Source organism: Sebastes fasciatus, chromosome 13 (assembly GCF_043250625.1).
Source record: "Sebastes fasciatus isolate fSebFas1 chromosome 13, fSebFas1.pri, whole genome shotgun sequence".
NCBI lineage: Eukaryota > Metazoa > Chordata > Actinopteri > Perciformes > Sebastidae > Sebastes > Sebastes fasciatus.
The window spans coordinates 13773152-13789921 of record NC_133807.1 but is presented as its reverse complement, the minus strand read 5'-3'; the positions used below and the strand labels follow the sequence as shown (position 1 = coordinate 13789921).

At 44.5% G+C, this 16770-nt stretch overlaps 1 protein-coding gene across 2 annotated transcripts; it reads right to left on the bottom strand.

Moving 5' to 3' along the window:
- Positions 1-1458: 1458 nt before the first annotated feature.
- On the bottom strand, positions 1459-11251 carry LOC141780390 (CCN family member 1). Of its 2 annotated transcripts, none has more exons than XM_074655595.1 (5): positions 11143-11251; positions 7545-7758; positions 6462-6902; positions 5805-5983; positions 1459-2684 (listed from the first exon to the last, which is right to left on the bottom strand). In XM_074655595.1, the coding sequence occupies exons 1-5, from the start codon at positions 11170-11172 to the stop codon at positions 2379-2381; spliced, it is 1170 nt and encodes a 389-aa protein (XP_074511696.1). In that variant the 5' UTR covers positions 11173-11251; the 3' UTR covers positions 1459-2378. The 2 variants fall into 2 exon arrangements, with proteins under 2 accessions (XP_074511696.1, XP_074511695.1); XM_074655594.1 differs by lacking the exon at positions 11143-11251 and adding an exon at positions 9658-9872.
- Between the last annotated feature and the right edge of the window lie 5519 nt (positions 11252-16770).

The following is a 16770-nucleotide window of genomic DNA, read 5'->3' as shown; positions in this document are numbered from 1 at the left end:
ATGCAGATATTAGCTCAAAACACTCCAATGTACGAAATCAACATTCAGTCAGTTCATCTACATGATAGAAAAAATGACCACTTTGGTAAATGTTCAACACCAAGTCTAGGGGTGAAAATGTCTTTATTAAAAATGCAAAATGATGAACTCATTCCAACTCTAAAATCCAACGTGTGTTCAGCAACCAGTTTGTCGTGAAGAACAAGTCTTTTTTTTTTTTTTTTATATGTAATCTTAAAAAGCATGACTATTATAACAGATGGTGTTAATGTACACTGGTAGACATACAATCATCATGCTTTCAAATTGGCACGTAATGCTCATAAAGGATCTGAACCCTGCTTTGTTCAGTGCTAAACTATACATGGACTACTTCAGTATAACTCGGTAAAAGGATTGGCCCTTATACAGCAGATAGAACTACAAAGAAGGTAACGATGCATCTGTACATAGCTGCTCTATAGTGTCCTTTAACAAAAACTAGACATACAGTACCAAAACCACAGCATCTACATCGGCAAATAGCAATGGCAACACAATGTTTTTAAATCACCTGTAAAGTTTAAAACTCCCTAATAAGGTTGTCGGGCTCCGAGGCAGCAGAGAAAGCCTACTGTAGCCATAGATGGTAGAAAATGCAAATAATTTCCAGTTTCACAGACAACTGAAAAAAAAGCCACTATCTTATGGCACAAGAAAAAACACATCTTTCAAATAATAAAACGGTGCTTCAAATCACCCATTTAAAATGTGTATTCAGTAACGATAAAAGTCCCTCTGTATTACCTTTGCGTGAGATAAAAGGTCTTGAATCAAGGTTGTCGTAAGGTGCGTGAACTTGAACCCAAGTCCCAGTTTTAAGTGAGATGCTTGTGTTCAGACATAGTAAATGATTTTGGCCACAGAAATGATAGAATAATACAGAATTCCCCTCCTCCAAAATGTCCTCAAGAATAGGTTCTTATTGACGTCTGGCCCCGTCCTCTGCAGGGCCGCAAAGCTCCTCTCCACCCCCGACAGTGACGTCAACTGACAACACAGCCTTCAACAGCATTTTTCAGACGCCACTTAAACACGAAGAGGCATGAGTTATTGTTTTGTGTCAGCGAGCTGGCATGCTGCTCGATTACAGGCCCCGATCGGGCACCAGAGCGGTTCCGCCCACGAGTCCCAAATTACATGTTTAACTCGGTACACGCAAATTTTATTTTTATAGCAAACCAGAGAGTGGCTGATTTTCTCTCGGAGTCAAGATTGTAATTTGCGTGGAATTAGGCGGTTGACGTCTCGGCGCCAGAATCCCAGGCTTGTTCTTGTGGTGCTTGCTAAATGTCTCAGTTTCTTGTGGAGGCGAGGCATGGGGACGAGTCCAGCTGTGTAAACAACCTTCGACATATTCCCCGCTAATGCGTACAAAGCCCCGACCCATCGGGTTGTTTTTTTTCTAGTACATGCCGCCTCTTCTCCTGTAGCCTTCATCATCCATCATTAGATATGGCTTTCTGACCGCCGTGACCTCCAATCGTGACCCCCGGGGGTCAAGCCCCGGATCTGTGCGAGTCCTCCTCTCCCGCACGCGGCTGACAGCTCTCAGCTGTTTTGTCCCTCTCAGATCCCCCCATTCAACGCTCCAAACATAGCAGCTCCGCCTTCCCTGGTGGCCGGCCACTGTGTCATCACGTCTGTCTCAACAATAAATACCAGTGAATAAATACTATCAAAAGACACAAGCCACGCTCCTGTAAGAACATCTGAGATGCCCCTCCATCTTCTGCTGTCACGATCCCAGTTTCTGCCGTCAAGTCTTCTCTACGAGTCTTCATTTGGTTCATCAATACTAAGTTATTGGAGTGCACAAATACTTGATTCCAGCAGAGTGCATATTTGGCTCCAAAGCAACGTCAGACCAGCTTTCTATTGGCTAGTCGGACCTGTTGCTCAGTAACTGTGATGTGAATCTATCAACAAAAGAAACACATGCAGTTAATGCTTGTGTGTGTCAGCTCTTGCTCCATCGTCCCCGAAAAAAAGTCTCAAGAGTTCTGGGGACTTTTGGTGCACGCCAGCAACATGGTGGCTGGTTGCATCCATGTTTACCGTAAAGGTTTTGTCACAGTCTGTGGAAGTCTGGCCAGGCCAGAAACAACTTTTTATCTACACTAAAGCAGGGGCTGGTCACTTTGCTCTTTCCAAGACGGAGATGCTCCCATTCTTCTTCTCCCCAGTCCTCCCCAAATAATCTTTCAGAAAAGACGTGCTCACCTCGCTCGCGTCTACTCATAGATACACTAAGGACAGCTATTCTATAATGGGGATCACTATGGGGGGAGTTAATGTCTTTTTTTGTGCGGGAATGTATGTTGGGGGGGATGACGCCACTAGTCGATGAACTTGTGCGTGTCTCCGTAGAGCCATCGTTGAGGAGGCATGGCGGCCTCGTTGAGGTGGTTGCACTCGTCGCTGCACTTGCAGGACTGGATGAACATCACGGACCTGTTGAAGCGTTCGCCGTCGGGGCAGGCGAAGGACACGCTGGCGGTGCGTGTGCGACGGGGCGAGCAGCAGCGGCCGTCTCTGCACACGCCGCAGTAGTTGGGCCTGTACAGGCGAGTGCTCCTGCAGCCGGCGTAGGACAGGCGGTGGGGTTCAGGGGCCTTGTGGGTACGAGAGCACTTCCTTCCTTTCTGTGGAGGGAGAGAGAAAGAGTGGATTCAGCTTTGTGTGTATTTACAAAGTTTCAAGGCATCTCATAGTTGTTGAGATATTTCAGTCTGTACCAGTGGGCAACTTCCAGTCTGAGAAGTGAAGCCAGTGTTGAAGTGCCTTAAACTTGCATTTTTTCTAATAGCCAGCAGGCGGCAACGCCTCTGTTTGCAAAAAGAAGTCTGATTGTATAGAAGTCTATGAGAAAATGAGCCTACTTCTCACTTGATTTATTACCTCAGTAAACATTGTAAACATGAGTTTATGGTCTCAATCGCTAGTTTCAAGTCTTCTTCAATACAGCATGATGTTCATTCAGTAAATTATGGTCCCATTTAGAGTCAAATAGACCATAAAGCAGGGGATGCTTTAGGGCGTAGCTACCTTGGGATTCACAGCGTTGTGCGGTCTGGTACTTGTCCATGTTTTCGTCTTACAACTTTAACCCTTTCACATGTTTTCAGTTCATATGAAGTTAATTGTAACATTTTTGCTCGCTTAAAAATGTTTTATTCAGTGTTCAGTTGTACCTACAGACGATTAGACTGTTGTCAGGCTATTAAATAGGCGTTATCAGTCGCTATAAGCCCCATAGATGTGGGTCAATAGGGGCCTACTACACCCACTAGTAGGTTTTATCATCTAGTCACATGGTAGATCACCAAAAGAAGGTATAAAAGGACGCGACAGCGACCTCTAGCGACCGCAGTGATTATGACAGGAGCAGACAAAGTCGTCTTGGTGTTCGTTGTTATTTTAACCCAAAACACAATGTTTTCCCTAAACTTTGAGTTTTTTATTTTTTTTGCCTAACCCTAATGAAGTTGTAGTTTTGTTGCCTAAACCTAAAGAAACCTTTTTGTTTGTGTTCAAAATGTGACATTTCATTCAGTTTTACATGTTAGAGCGTGTTGCTTTTAAGTTTCACTTTCACTTTTATAACGTAGTAAGCGTAGTAGGCCCCTAATGTCCTACATATACAGTATAGTGCTTATAGCGACTGATGACGCCAACTTAATGGCCTGATAACAGTCGAATCGGGTGGAACTTAGCTCCACCCTCGCGTGTCACTTCTGGTTGCAAAAAACCAAGATAGCGACGGCCAAAAAGAACCTGAGGCTCCAAAATGGCAGTCCACAAAACAATGGGTGATGTCACAGTGACTACGTCCACCTCCTGTATACAGTCTATGGTCTGGACCAAAGTGGGGGACTAAGTAACCAGTATTGCCGCTCATAATCTTTTCTTTGGTGCAGCTGTGATGCTAAACACTTAGTGAAAGCTTTATAGGATCACATTACCATTTGCTTAGAATCCAAACTGCCATGCCGCACAGCAAATTAAATAACTCATTACTCAAGCCCTCGCAAGACATGAAAAACAAAGTTAATGCAGTTAAGTACAGAGACAGAGAAAAACAAAATAAAGGTCAGAACAACCGATGAGTGCCTCAGAGAGAGGAGCATGCCAGCAATAGTTCAGGATTGACACTGATGCACATTAACACCCACAGCAGTTCTGCAAACATTGGGAGAGCACAGAGAAAACAGGTGCATAACAAACCCATCAGCCCCATGAGTGGCGAGAGGCAGAATGTTTTTGAGGGTGTTCGGTATGAAATGTGAGAGAGCAACAGAGTGGGCGAATCAAGTGCTCTTTAAAATTACACAGCGAAGAGCCACTGAGTGCAGCTGACAGCCACAGTGTCGCGGGTTCAGTGTGGGAGAGCTCCAAACCCCCACAGTTTATCACGTCGCTGAAAAGTTCTGGGATTTATGCAAAACACATTTTTGTTGTGTTATTTATAAAGAAGAGCTGCAGTGATTTTCCGCTGTCTAAAATGAAAACTTGGAAACAAGTTGACAATAACAATTTTGGCAAATTTATTGCGTTTTTAAAGCTACCACAGATTGTAAAAATGTAAAAGTATGGTATGTGCCGAACTAGGGGAGACCGGGAGCAATTGTAACAATTTTTAGTTTTTTTTGTCATTACTCAAAAACCTCTTGAACTATTTAGATAACATTTATATGTAGGTAACTTGTGTTTGTGTTCTACTTGTTAACAGTCATCAAATGTTTTTACAAGCAATGTTAGAGTCACAATATTGATTGAAACACTATAAGTCAAATATGCAGGGGCGATTGTAACAACACATGTAATATCTTCAAATAAATACCAAGGACCACAATAAACCACCAAGAATATATACATAGTTGAAACAATTTGATATCCATTGAACAATAAATTAATTTCATACCTCAAAAAGAGTCTTTGCAGAAAAACTTTGATAAGTATGAGACATCATTTTGTCCTTTGGCAGGCAGAGAGGGATCATCACAGACCATGTGCGTAATGAGTTTCATATTTCTGTCTCGTTTCTGATTGGTGCAGTTTGAGATGTTTCAATTGCCCCTCGTTACAATTGCCCCCAGTCTCCCCTACTAGCTTGTCCTTCTCCGAAGCGGCGGCGCGTGAGGCGGAGGGACCGTTTGACACATCGCTGCTGTTGGCCACCAGCTGATTTACTATGGCTTTCTATGCTTCGTAACATTACAAATCCACTGCTCATTTTAGTCGTTGGTCGCAACGGCAACAGTAGGCTACACATAAAAATGTCCGCCGCTCTGACCATCCTGCTATGCTGATTTGAATGGGAATGGCCGTTGTATTTCTATGGTGGTATCAATCTTCTCGTCTAACTCTGCACCAGAAAGTGAATAACAGTATTTCCCAAAATGTTTAACTAATCGTTTAAGCTTTGAATCACTTTCATTGAAAGTGGGACAACCATGACCTGACAATGAGGCCACACAGAGGAAACGTGGCCTGAATCGGCTCTGTCGTCATCCTGCGAGAGAAGTTTCCCACACAGCAACAGAACCGCGAATAGACCGAATGGACCAGAAACGGCTCCAGCAACTGAGGGATTCAGGGGTGGGGGGTCCGTATACATGCCATGATATTAATACCAATCTGACCCCTTTCCTGAATCTATTTAGCGTGGCGGCTGGACTGCATGGTTGTGGTCCATTAGAGGATGAAGAACTGCAATCTATCCCTTTATGAGAATCTTAAAAAGCGCCGCACACATTTCTCACCTTGACAGGGAGAGACATGGAGCTGCAGGGCCGAATGTTGCACAGACGCGTCTCCTTGATCAGCTTACACCGGGCGTTGTCGTTGGTAACACGAGAGGAGACGCCCATCCCGCAGCTCCGGGAACACTGGGACCAGGAAGTAGTCTGAACCACGCACTGATCTCCCACCTGCCTCCAGGCTAGGAGAGATGAAACAGAGGGCGTGAGAGAGGACAATGGACGATGCAACAAATATGACAGAGAAAGAGGAGCAAGATCAGCAGAAGTAAAGCTGGGGGGGGGAAAGGGCCAACGGGAGAGAGAGGGGAAAGGAGAGGTCCAGAGATGCAAAGCACACTAGTCTCATTCAGTGAACAGGCAACACTGACGCATAGAGAGGGCGATTACAGAGAGGGGAAAGCTGGGTGACAGAGGTATGTGCTGTGTGAGAGCAGTGTGTGAGAGAGAGAGCACCTCTGGTGTGCAAGGAGCCAGTGGAAAACAAGCCTCACATAAATGCTGACACACACACACAGACGTAAATGCAGAGGAAAAGGCTCACAGTGAGGCCGTTTGTGCGTCAGGAGGGCTAAAATGGCTAAAACATAAACATGATGCTTTACTGCGTAGAGGAAACAGACGGCACTCTGAAGGCGACGCGGCGGCACCCTCGCTTACCCGCCAGGTGCTTGTTTCCACGTGGCTTGTCCCACTTGCGCCCCACCTCCACCAGCTCGTTGCCCAGGGTGTCCTTGTCCTTTTTGGGCTTGTAGGGGTACAGCTTCCGGTAGGGTTTCGGATAGGGCTTTGGGAAAGGGTAGGCCGGGTAAGGGATGAATGGGTAAGGTGGGTAAGCCGGAGGCTGGGGTCGGCGGTGCACCGGGGGCACGACGGTGGTTCCCTTGTGGCAGTCGATGGTGAGGCAGCACTGGCCGGGCACTTTGACCAATTGCGGAGCAGGACAGGAAGAGGACGCCAGGGGCACGTGGCTGGGGCAAAGGGGCACGCAGCCCACCGCTCCGTCGATGCAGGTGCACTGGTGCTTGCAACCGGCGCGGAAGTTCTCGCCGTTTTGATAGATCCGCCCGTTGTATTCGCACGAGCGGCCTTCTGCCTTTGCTGGGGGGAAAGGAAGCAGACAGACAGTTTGGTCAAAATACTTCGAAAGCCGACCAAAAACATAGTTTTCAGATGTCAAATGTGACAGGAAGAAACAGGAAGTGGCTCACATGTGGAGTTCAGAGGAGAGAGGGAGAGACACACTATCTCCAGATTTATGAAGCAAGCTCTATTCTTAGATCAGAAAGGAATTCTGACTTGTTTACAATGTCCTTTCCCTCCGCTCCCAGAGTGGGACTCCCAATGCAACACCCCGGATACCCCCCCCCTTTATATAGAAACACCCCAAAATAAACACGCATATAAAAATACCACTGTGGGTGCATGTGTGCGTGTTTGTGAGTTTGACGGGGCTGTTTGTGTACACACTGAACTACTTATATAAATCCCGGAGTTGGCCGGGTTTCAGTCGCAGCTCATGAAGGTGCTCTGTTTTTGAAACGTGGCACGGGCTTCAAACCCGAAGCCGCTATCAAAGAGAAACTCCAGCCGCTCTGGCTCGGAAGCCAGATTCCCCACCCTGAAGTTACACATTCCCCTCACTCAACCCCGAGCTAAACCCCAAACTCAATGCCCAATCTAAACCCAAAAGCTCCCTAACCCCCCCCCCCCTCTCTCTCTTTCAGCCACCCTGGTACCTACCCCTGCAGATGCCGTGGGTACGGCCCACATCGTTGCCGTAGTTGCACTCCAGGCCTTTATGGTGGTCACAGGGCTGTCCTTCGTGGCAGTCCTGGTTGAGCTGGGCGGCACACACCTTGCAGCAACCGCAGCCGTCCGGGACCGAGCTGACCCCTGGGGGGCAGGACGGTGGCCCTGCGGGACACTCGCACACCACTGGGCAGCCAGCGGTCACCTAAAGGAGGGGACATAGTGTGCACTTTAGTTAACCTGAATATTGGCAACTTCATACTGTACATTTTCCACATGAGGTGGAGCCACACTGGAACCAAGCGGGACAATAGTTTGACTCATGTTACACAGATCACAGAAATTCCTCAAAGTGTGTGAGGCTTAAACATTCGCTGAATGCCCAGCACTGTCCCCAAGCCCCACAGGGATATCTGTAACCCTCTGTCGCCTTCCGCTTGGCATTCGCCGGGGCGAGCGGGGATGAAAGCTGCGTTCTCTGACCCAAGATCCCCCCGCAACCCCACCCTACTTTGTTTCCCACCCTCCTCTCTCGCCATACACACTCACAACCAAAAGCCACTCCAACAACTCCCAGGAGGCATGGAGATCACAGAATAGCTGCCAGTCTGACTGTCCACAGTCAGATCAGCTAAAGGGATCCCTTCCTGACTCACTGCCACCGTCTAAACCCGGGCCAGGTCCCAGTGCGCCGCTGTCATCGGTTCAACAGGATATGACATTACACAACGGAGTGACAATAGAGTTCCATTTTTAGCATCGTCGTTGGGTTTAACCTGGTACTTGAAACATCCCCGAACCTAAAGTCACATAATATTTATAGTGTGCAGTGAGTTCATGTATTTTTATCTCCATTCGTTGGATAATATTACAGTACTGTAATTTTGTCCCTAGTGAGAGATGGAAGCATATATACATATACTTTGTAAAGGGGTGAATGGGTGAAACCATTTAAACACTCACAAACACCCTTGATTGACCAGGTTTCATCAGTTTATTTAGATCTAAATGTCTAAACTGTGGATGCGGACATATCCGTACGGATATGGATATGGATTTACTCAAGTACATGCTACTTCACTACATTTCAGAGGGCAATATTGTACTTTTTACTCCACTTGGCAGCTTTGTTTACTGGATACTTTACAGATCTTACATACGAAACATATGATGATCTCATCAGATATGATGTATCATTACAGATTAAACTACCCAACTGTAAATATAGTAGTTAAAATAGGCTCCACATTGACCAACAGTAAACTGCAACTTAGACATTAATGCATCGGTAATAATAATATTATAGTGCCATTTTCAATGAAGGACTTGTATTGGAGTATTTTTTTATATTGCAGAATGTTTTTCTTTTCTTTTTCTTTTTTAAAAGAGTATATTAATTGATTTCCAAAGGGTCAAACAATCAAGGATTAAGGTGCATAATACAAATATGTACCCTCTTTTCCAACTTACCCTCAACACAGAACAGATTCTCCACACTCATGAGAGCCAAAAACAAAATAAAATATATAAATAAACAATAATAAATATTAAATATGCGCATACACGCAGAATATTTTCTGACAGTTCTGAGTACTCTTATCATTTACTACTATTACTACTGCTACCCTGTCATTTTGCTGAGGACCCCCATGAGACATCCCTCAAGGACCTGTGGTGGTCCCCGAGCCCCAGTTTTGGAAACCAGCAAATATAACTACAGATTCTCACAAACATTACAATCAATCATGTTGAGCAGAAATTAAGCGTATAGCAGGTCTTATTTATCACGTGTGCAGCTGAAACAGTGGGTAGGGATTTCATTGGACCATTATATTGACAAGCACTACTGTACATGCGAGGAGATGGAGTGGGTACACTCTCCTATATATTCCAATGGCTTTTTGGCTGATAGGTGGGTATAGTTTACTGTAAACCTCCAGAAAAAAGAGGTGGTTATCCCCCTTATACCTGCGTATACCCTCCAGCACTGGCTATATAATGTAACCAGACGACAGCAGCTCAAATCCAGTAGAGTACAGGCACGTGAGTCTTTATTCCTCAGTGTTTACATGAAGCAAAAACAGGTGACAGAAACTACACTTACCAAACCGACTGTCACCACTTCCAAGACAGCGAATAATAGCAGTATCCCCATGCTGTCAGCTGATTCACATAGAAGAAGAGTAAATATTTATTTTAAAAAAAATTTAAAAATTAATTTCACAGAAAAATAAATCCTCCACTTGCTCAGAAACAATAGCTTTTTGTTGTCCACAGAGGTTAAAATCCAACATGCGACGATCTCTCCCATCACTTTTGTAAATTTTTCATGGATCAAAGTTTGAGGCTTGTTTTTATATCAGCCCTGTGCTTTTTATGGAGGCCACGCCCACCCCGGACCTCCTTCAGCCAATCAGGAGGCAGGCAGGTATCCCAGGGGGCGGGGCTTTGAGCTCCAACAGGCAGAGCTGAGGTTAGAGGAGGGGGGCGTGGCCAAGCATGAATGCACTCATTCATAAAAATTCAGAATTACTACATTCCAAAGAGGACCTGGCTTCTGGGTGTTTATTTATTTATGTTTGAGCAGAGAATAATATTTTTGATGCTTTAAAGTTCTTTTCACACGCATACCTCTGTCCGGGCCGCTGCTTTTGTGAAAAGTAAAATAAATATACTCAGCTGCTAGTCTGTGTGCTGCTACGTTAATACTCAGGGCTAGCCATGGAAAACAGAGAGGAATTTCCTTCCCCCAACTTTATAAAAATACTTTTAGACAAGAGCGGGACAGATAAAAGTACATATATACAAGGTGAGCCGAGTGTTCCTTGGAGCTGCAGTTATAACAGCGTGATTGAGTGATAGGGATGTTGAAAATGATTATGATAATCTCCCCATGCAATTCATCACTCTCTTTTCCTCCCTCCATATCCTGTCTTTAGCCCCCACATCCCCTTTACCTACTCAAAGGTTCCCAGGCCACCTCTCTCTACACACACACACAAACAGCTACCCATGTAAACAGACATGAATTTAGTTCAGTTTGGTTTTCATTGAAGAGTGCAGAGCACCGCCTGGATAATCTTCCTGTCATCCCCACAGACACGCACACAGGAAACCAGCCATCTGCAGCACCTGAGCTGGTGGCTAACACACACTGATACTCTGTGTGAGAGGGTTAAATACATATTCCACATCCATGCACTCTCAAACATTACATTAACACGCAGTGGGCTGCTTGTTGAAATTCAGTGAGAGGGATTGTGGGCGATTAAATTGTTGTTTTCCCCTGCAGTTTCCCTAAAATGTATCATTAAGTAGAGGGATGCCTCCAGTTATTTGTGCCAGCAGGGAAGATATCATCCCCCTTCATCCTCTATAAATCACCCCTTGCTCTTAACAAATTGGTCACATGTAGAGTGGGGCATTCAGTAGGCTTGTGCTGCACAGACATGCACATATACACCTGCATAATCACCTCTTGCAAGCATACTCACATTTGCATATCAGCAACTCACTCCGAAGGCACTTAACACAGACATGCAAAAGCACACACGCACGCACACACACACACACACACACACACACCTACCTCCATTGTGTGCCTCTCATGTATTACCATTACATCTGAATCACAGGCCTAAGCATCAGATTTAACTTTAAACGTAACTTTAAACCCTTACAGCTGTTCTGAAGATATCTTCTTTTTTATCGATTTTTGTCTGTTGAACAATTACAAATGTTTTCAAAAATGTTTTTCCAGGTGCAGTTTCCAGTTAAGTTATAGTTGTCTATATTGCTAATTGGTAGCCTAACATCAGCATGGCAACTTGTTCACAATGACAAAGGTGTTCACCATGTTCACAATCTTAGTTTAGCATGTTAGCATGCTAACATTTACTGATTCGCACTTAAACACAAAGTCCTGAGGCAGATGGGAATATCATTAGTTTGCAGCTATTTGGTCATAAACCAAAGATAAAATACAAATTGTGACCTGATGGTGGCGCTAGAGGAAAAGTCTGCAAAGTGATTCTGTGCCAAATTTATTAATATTTAATATTCCATTGAGTAGTTGTTGAGACATTTAAAGGTGCTAAATGCGAGATTGGGAGCATTTCTATTGCCTCTGCACGGCTCTCAACATGGCGACAGCTGAGCCGGCGGCTCGAAGCTAACGGAGCTAACAGCGCTAACAGTGCTAACAGTGAAAACAATGGCAACCGTGATGACAGAGCTAACAGTGCTAACCTGGGGGGAACCGGAGGGTGGGTGTTACGCTTCCGCGGCGGTGCCGTCAGTCGGGACGGCGTTATCATTTGTAAATGCCATATGAGAGCAGTGCAGAGCGGCGGCCATGAGCTGGTCGGTGGGCACTAAAAGCACACGCGGCCGGTCCAAATATGTCAACAAAGCACGGAGAAGCTCAGATTACAACACACACAGAGGGAGAGAGACTTCATTCTCTGCTCAGGTAGACATTACTCCACTATATCTTTACAAAGTAAATAGTCGTTTGCTGCTATATTAATGCTGTAGATATTGTATAGAGAACCTTTAATTATAAAACACAAATGTAAACTCGCTGGTGCACAAGAGGTAAAATCAGGGGATCGCCAAAGTCAGGAACATACATCCTCTGGGAACCATGAATGTCATGACTATCTACCCAATATTTGATGAGACAGACAGAAAGATGCTGTCATCATGCTAGCATGGATAAAAAGAACAAGGAGACATGTCTACCTAGAGAAGAAATACAGTTGCAACTTGAGACACGGGTAAAGAATATTTTCTATTGCACAAATACTTTTTCATCCAGACGGTTAGAGAAGAGTCTTTGAGGATTCTGGAAATACCTTCAGAATTGCTATAAGGGATTTTTTTATAGATCGCTGGGTATCTATTTTTCAGACTTGATTGTACGGTAATGGTAACACCTGAAGCACAGACTGTGGCCAATACACACCACCATACACACAGTACACTGCACAGAATGTGCTCACACACGCACAGAGGCCTACACAGAGAGCAAAATTATGTATTCACCAAACTTCCATCCTCTTCCCACACAAACCATTTCTCTCTGTCAGTGTGCGGAGGTGATGTAACAGGCCCGTGTAAACAAGCCCAGCACGGAGAGAGAAAATGAAGGAAGAAAAAACACACACTGAATTCTCTGAAGCTCGTGTGTGTTTGTTTGCACCCACACACACATACTGAGAGAGTGAAATATGTTTTTGATGTATTCGTATATTAAGTTCCATTGACTCATCAAAGAATGTGTCCTTTCCACTTTGGTCTCGGCGGCTTCCATCCTAGACATAATAAACAAACATGCAGAGTTTCCAACACACCAAAGTGAGGGCATTCATTAGCTCTGGGGTATACTAGACACCGCTACTGGGAACCTGCCCTGCGCGGCGACCTGTACATTCTGAGCTGACGGCGAACATCAACCCGTAATGGTTAAAGTGACACAAGTCTGTTTTGAGAGTTCGCTGGAAAACCTCCCTGTTGCTACTATTAAAAAGTCATAGGAACGGTTGGAGGTGCAGGAGAGGGTGACGGGGGGAAAAGGCGAGCAACGGCAGGTGAGAAACAGATCAAAAACAAGTCAGTGGAAATAAAAGACGGGGTGAGGGGGGGAGAGAGAGAGAGAGAGGTGTAAGCCACATGCACCGAGCCAGGGAAATATTAGGCGGTGAGAAGAAAAAAAAAAAGGAAGTAGATAGAACAGGAGAGTAAAGTGAGGTCAGTGGAACAAAAGCAGCTCATTTTTCACATCTGATTCACAAAGAGCACAACATGAGTCAAGCAGAAAGGTGGTGGCTTTATGTGTTTATATTTGAGGGAAATGGAAGCGTAGAGGAAGACAGGTGTGGAGTGTTTGTTTAGGAGAGCTGCTGCCACACCTGCCCGGACGCTCTAACTCTTTATGTGCCACAGCCTGCAAACACACATATAAATATGAATGCGTACACAGGTACACACATAGACAAGACTTTAAGATCTTTATCATGAGACTGGATTTATGTCATTTGAGGAAATTAATGCTGCATATGGAATTCCAATAAATGTGTTTTTTTTTAATATCTTTCGCTGCAAAGTTTTATTATGTCAAAGCAATGTCCGGGTCTGAAAAGTGAAGCCAATGCTGGAGTGCCTTAAACTTGCATTCTTTCTAATAGCCAGCAGGGGGCGACTCCTTTGGTTGTAAAAAAAAGAGTCTGATTATATAGAAGTCTATGAGAAAATGAGTCTACTTCTCACTTGATTTATTACCTCAGTAAACATTATAAACATGTGTTTATGGTCTCAATTTCTAGTTTCAAGTCTTCTTCAATACAGCATGATGTTCATTTAGTAAATTAAGGTCCCATTTAGAGTCAAATAGACCATAAAGCAGGGTGTGCTTTAGGGCGGGGCTACCTTGTGATTGACAGGTCGCTGCCACAGAATTGTTCGGTCAGGGTGTTGTCTGTGTTTTCGCCTCACAAATTTAACCCTTTCACAGCGTGTTTTCAGTTCATGAAAGTTAATCATAACCTTTTTGGTCGCCTGAAAATGTCTATTCAGAGTTTGGTTGTCCTCAGCTCCACCCTCTCGTATCACTTCTGGTTGCAAACAACCAAGATGACGACGGCCAAATTGCCGAATTCGAGGCTTCAAAACAGCAGTCCACAAACTAATGAGTGACGTCACGGTGACAACATCCACTTCTTATATACTATGGTAACTGCCTGAAGCTCCCTCCTCTGTCCACTGTTAAAAATATCACTCCTCTGGACTTCTTAGATGAACGGGGACAGGTGTCTCTTTAGTATAATTTTGTAAGCGACACAAGAAGTCACACAGTCACACAAGAAGGGGGGGTTATGTAATTTACCTTTGTCTGACTTTTATGGGAGAGCATGAGAGGGTCTTTTATTGTTTTCTCGTCCTATATTTAAACTTTATGGGTGTCCCGGTATCCTAATGGTTAACCACAACGTCCACAGTTCGATTGCCCAGACAGGATACCAGTGTTGCATGCCATATCCTTCTCGCTCGTAAAGGTGTATTTTGCCATATGCAGAGGACAAAAATATGCTTGATAAGTTTTGGAAAATATGGCACTCTAGCTAGAATTTTCTGGAGAACAACAATTTATCTTTTGACTGTCATTCAGGCTGTGTTGCTTTGCCTAAGATAAGATAAGATAAGATAAGATAAGATAGAACTTTAATAACCCCAAAGTTCAAGTGTATAAAATAAAAAGTACTATTTCTAGCACCAGTGCCTAATAGAATAACAATAAAGTAAGATACATTTAGTAAAATAAGTAAATAAAATAAGTAAATTAAAAAAGGTAAAGTAAGCTAAAAAAAAACAGAAAAGTAAATAATATTGCATATGATGAGAAAAGAAGTAACATTGCAGGTCATATGCAAGTAACATATACGTCTTATTGTTGTCTGTGCTTGTGCTTAGACAACTCAGCTCTTTCTGAAAATGGCAGTAAAATGTGTTTTAAAAAAAGAAGACAGCACATATATTATATATATTATTACCATTGTTTTTCTCCCTGAATTTTTTTGTGTATGTGTGTTTGTGTGTGCAGCATGGACAGATATAAGAAAAAAGAGAGAGGGCACAGCGTGTCCCAAAACAGAAGAAAAGGGAAAGAAAAACAAGCAAAGGGAGAGTGCCAGTAAGAAAGGATGAGAGGAGGGGGGCGAGGAATTTAAGTCCCAAAGTTATTTTTAAACCAAGAACAGGAACTCTACTGTTGACTTCCCAAACTCTGAAACATAGATCGGTATAAGAGTGGAGCTGGGAAATGCAGACAGGGAGGGTATATACACAAAAACACACACAGATGTCAGGTGTGTCATCCCAAACACGTGTCTACATCCAAACACATTCCTGTCCGTATTTGCTATATTTCATGCTAACAAATTCACACTCTCATCAGGCCGTGTGGCTGCATACTTTAATGTAAATACAGTGTATCGCTTTAAGATATTCAAGATCTTAAACTTCAAAGAGACGAGAAAGGCATTCATTTGAACTTCTATTTGTGCAATTCCTGTTTTCCCATGTGTATATATACTTATATATACGTATATATACAGCATATATATATTGCATTTGGCCTAATTGACTATAATCAAGACATGGTATAAGGAACAGACATCTCAGGATATCCCAATTACAGGCCAGTGGTGAGCGTAGACAGAACGAGTGGAGTCACAACATTTAAAAAAAGATGACCAGCAAAATGACATGTGAGGAGTCTCACAAATCACCGTGGATACAGTTTCACACTAATTGAAATAAATACAAGGTCATCAGCTTTAGTCATTCATCTTCTTGGCACAATCTGCTCAACGACAAGCTTTTTATACGGTGTGCTTTTCCACCACCGAGCTGTTATTATCAAATAAAGACGTCTGGTTTTATGGGGAGTGCGCTGGGACAAAACTCACACACACAAAGGCGGGAGGGGGGAGCGTCCTGTATACGCAAAGAACACACACCCTGCCATTCATGCGTGCTTTGTCACGGGCTGTTATGAAACCTCAGCCTCATCAATGGCTGTTGTATTCCCAACTGCAGGCTTGTGCAGAAGTGGGAATAAACAGCCACACAAGAGGACGGCGGTCAGGTGTGGCAGTTACAGCGATCCCAGGAAGTCGTTATCGTTAGGAGTACAGTTTGCTCTGCGTCACAGAGTATCCTCTCCTCTTGACCTTTGGCCCGGGTCAGCGCCTTCTGTGGTGAGCGAGGTCAGCCTTAGCACGCACTCCAGGCCCTGGCTCTCCTGATGGGGTCAAAGGAAACTGGGTCACCTGTACCTGTTCGTCAGTGGATATGCCGATGCCGCCCACCCCACCAACCACCCAAGGCAAGGTCACGCCCTCCCCTCCGGATCCCCACCCCACCCCACCTCCTTCTGCGTCTTCGCCCTCCCCTCACCTCCAAGGTGTCACAGAGAGCACCCTTGTTCTAGCCCTCTCCTCCTTTCCACCGGGACCCCTCAAAAATCCCAGATATCCCTGCAATTTCCGGTGCAATGTTTATTTGGCGGAAAGAGGGCTGGGGGGCGAGCTGCCTTGAAAAAGGAGCCTCACTCACAAACAGTTTGGGCTGCGTTCGAGAGTAAACATGTGCAGGAGGGGGTATGCGAGGCGAGCGGTAAGAGGGACTGAGGCTTGTGTGTTCTGGTCCTGACACA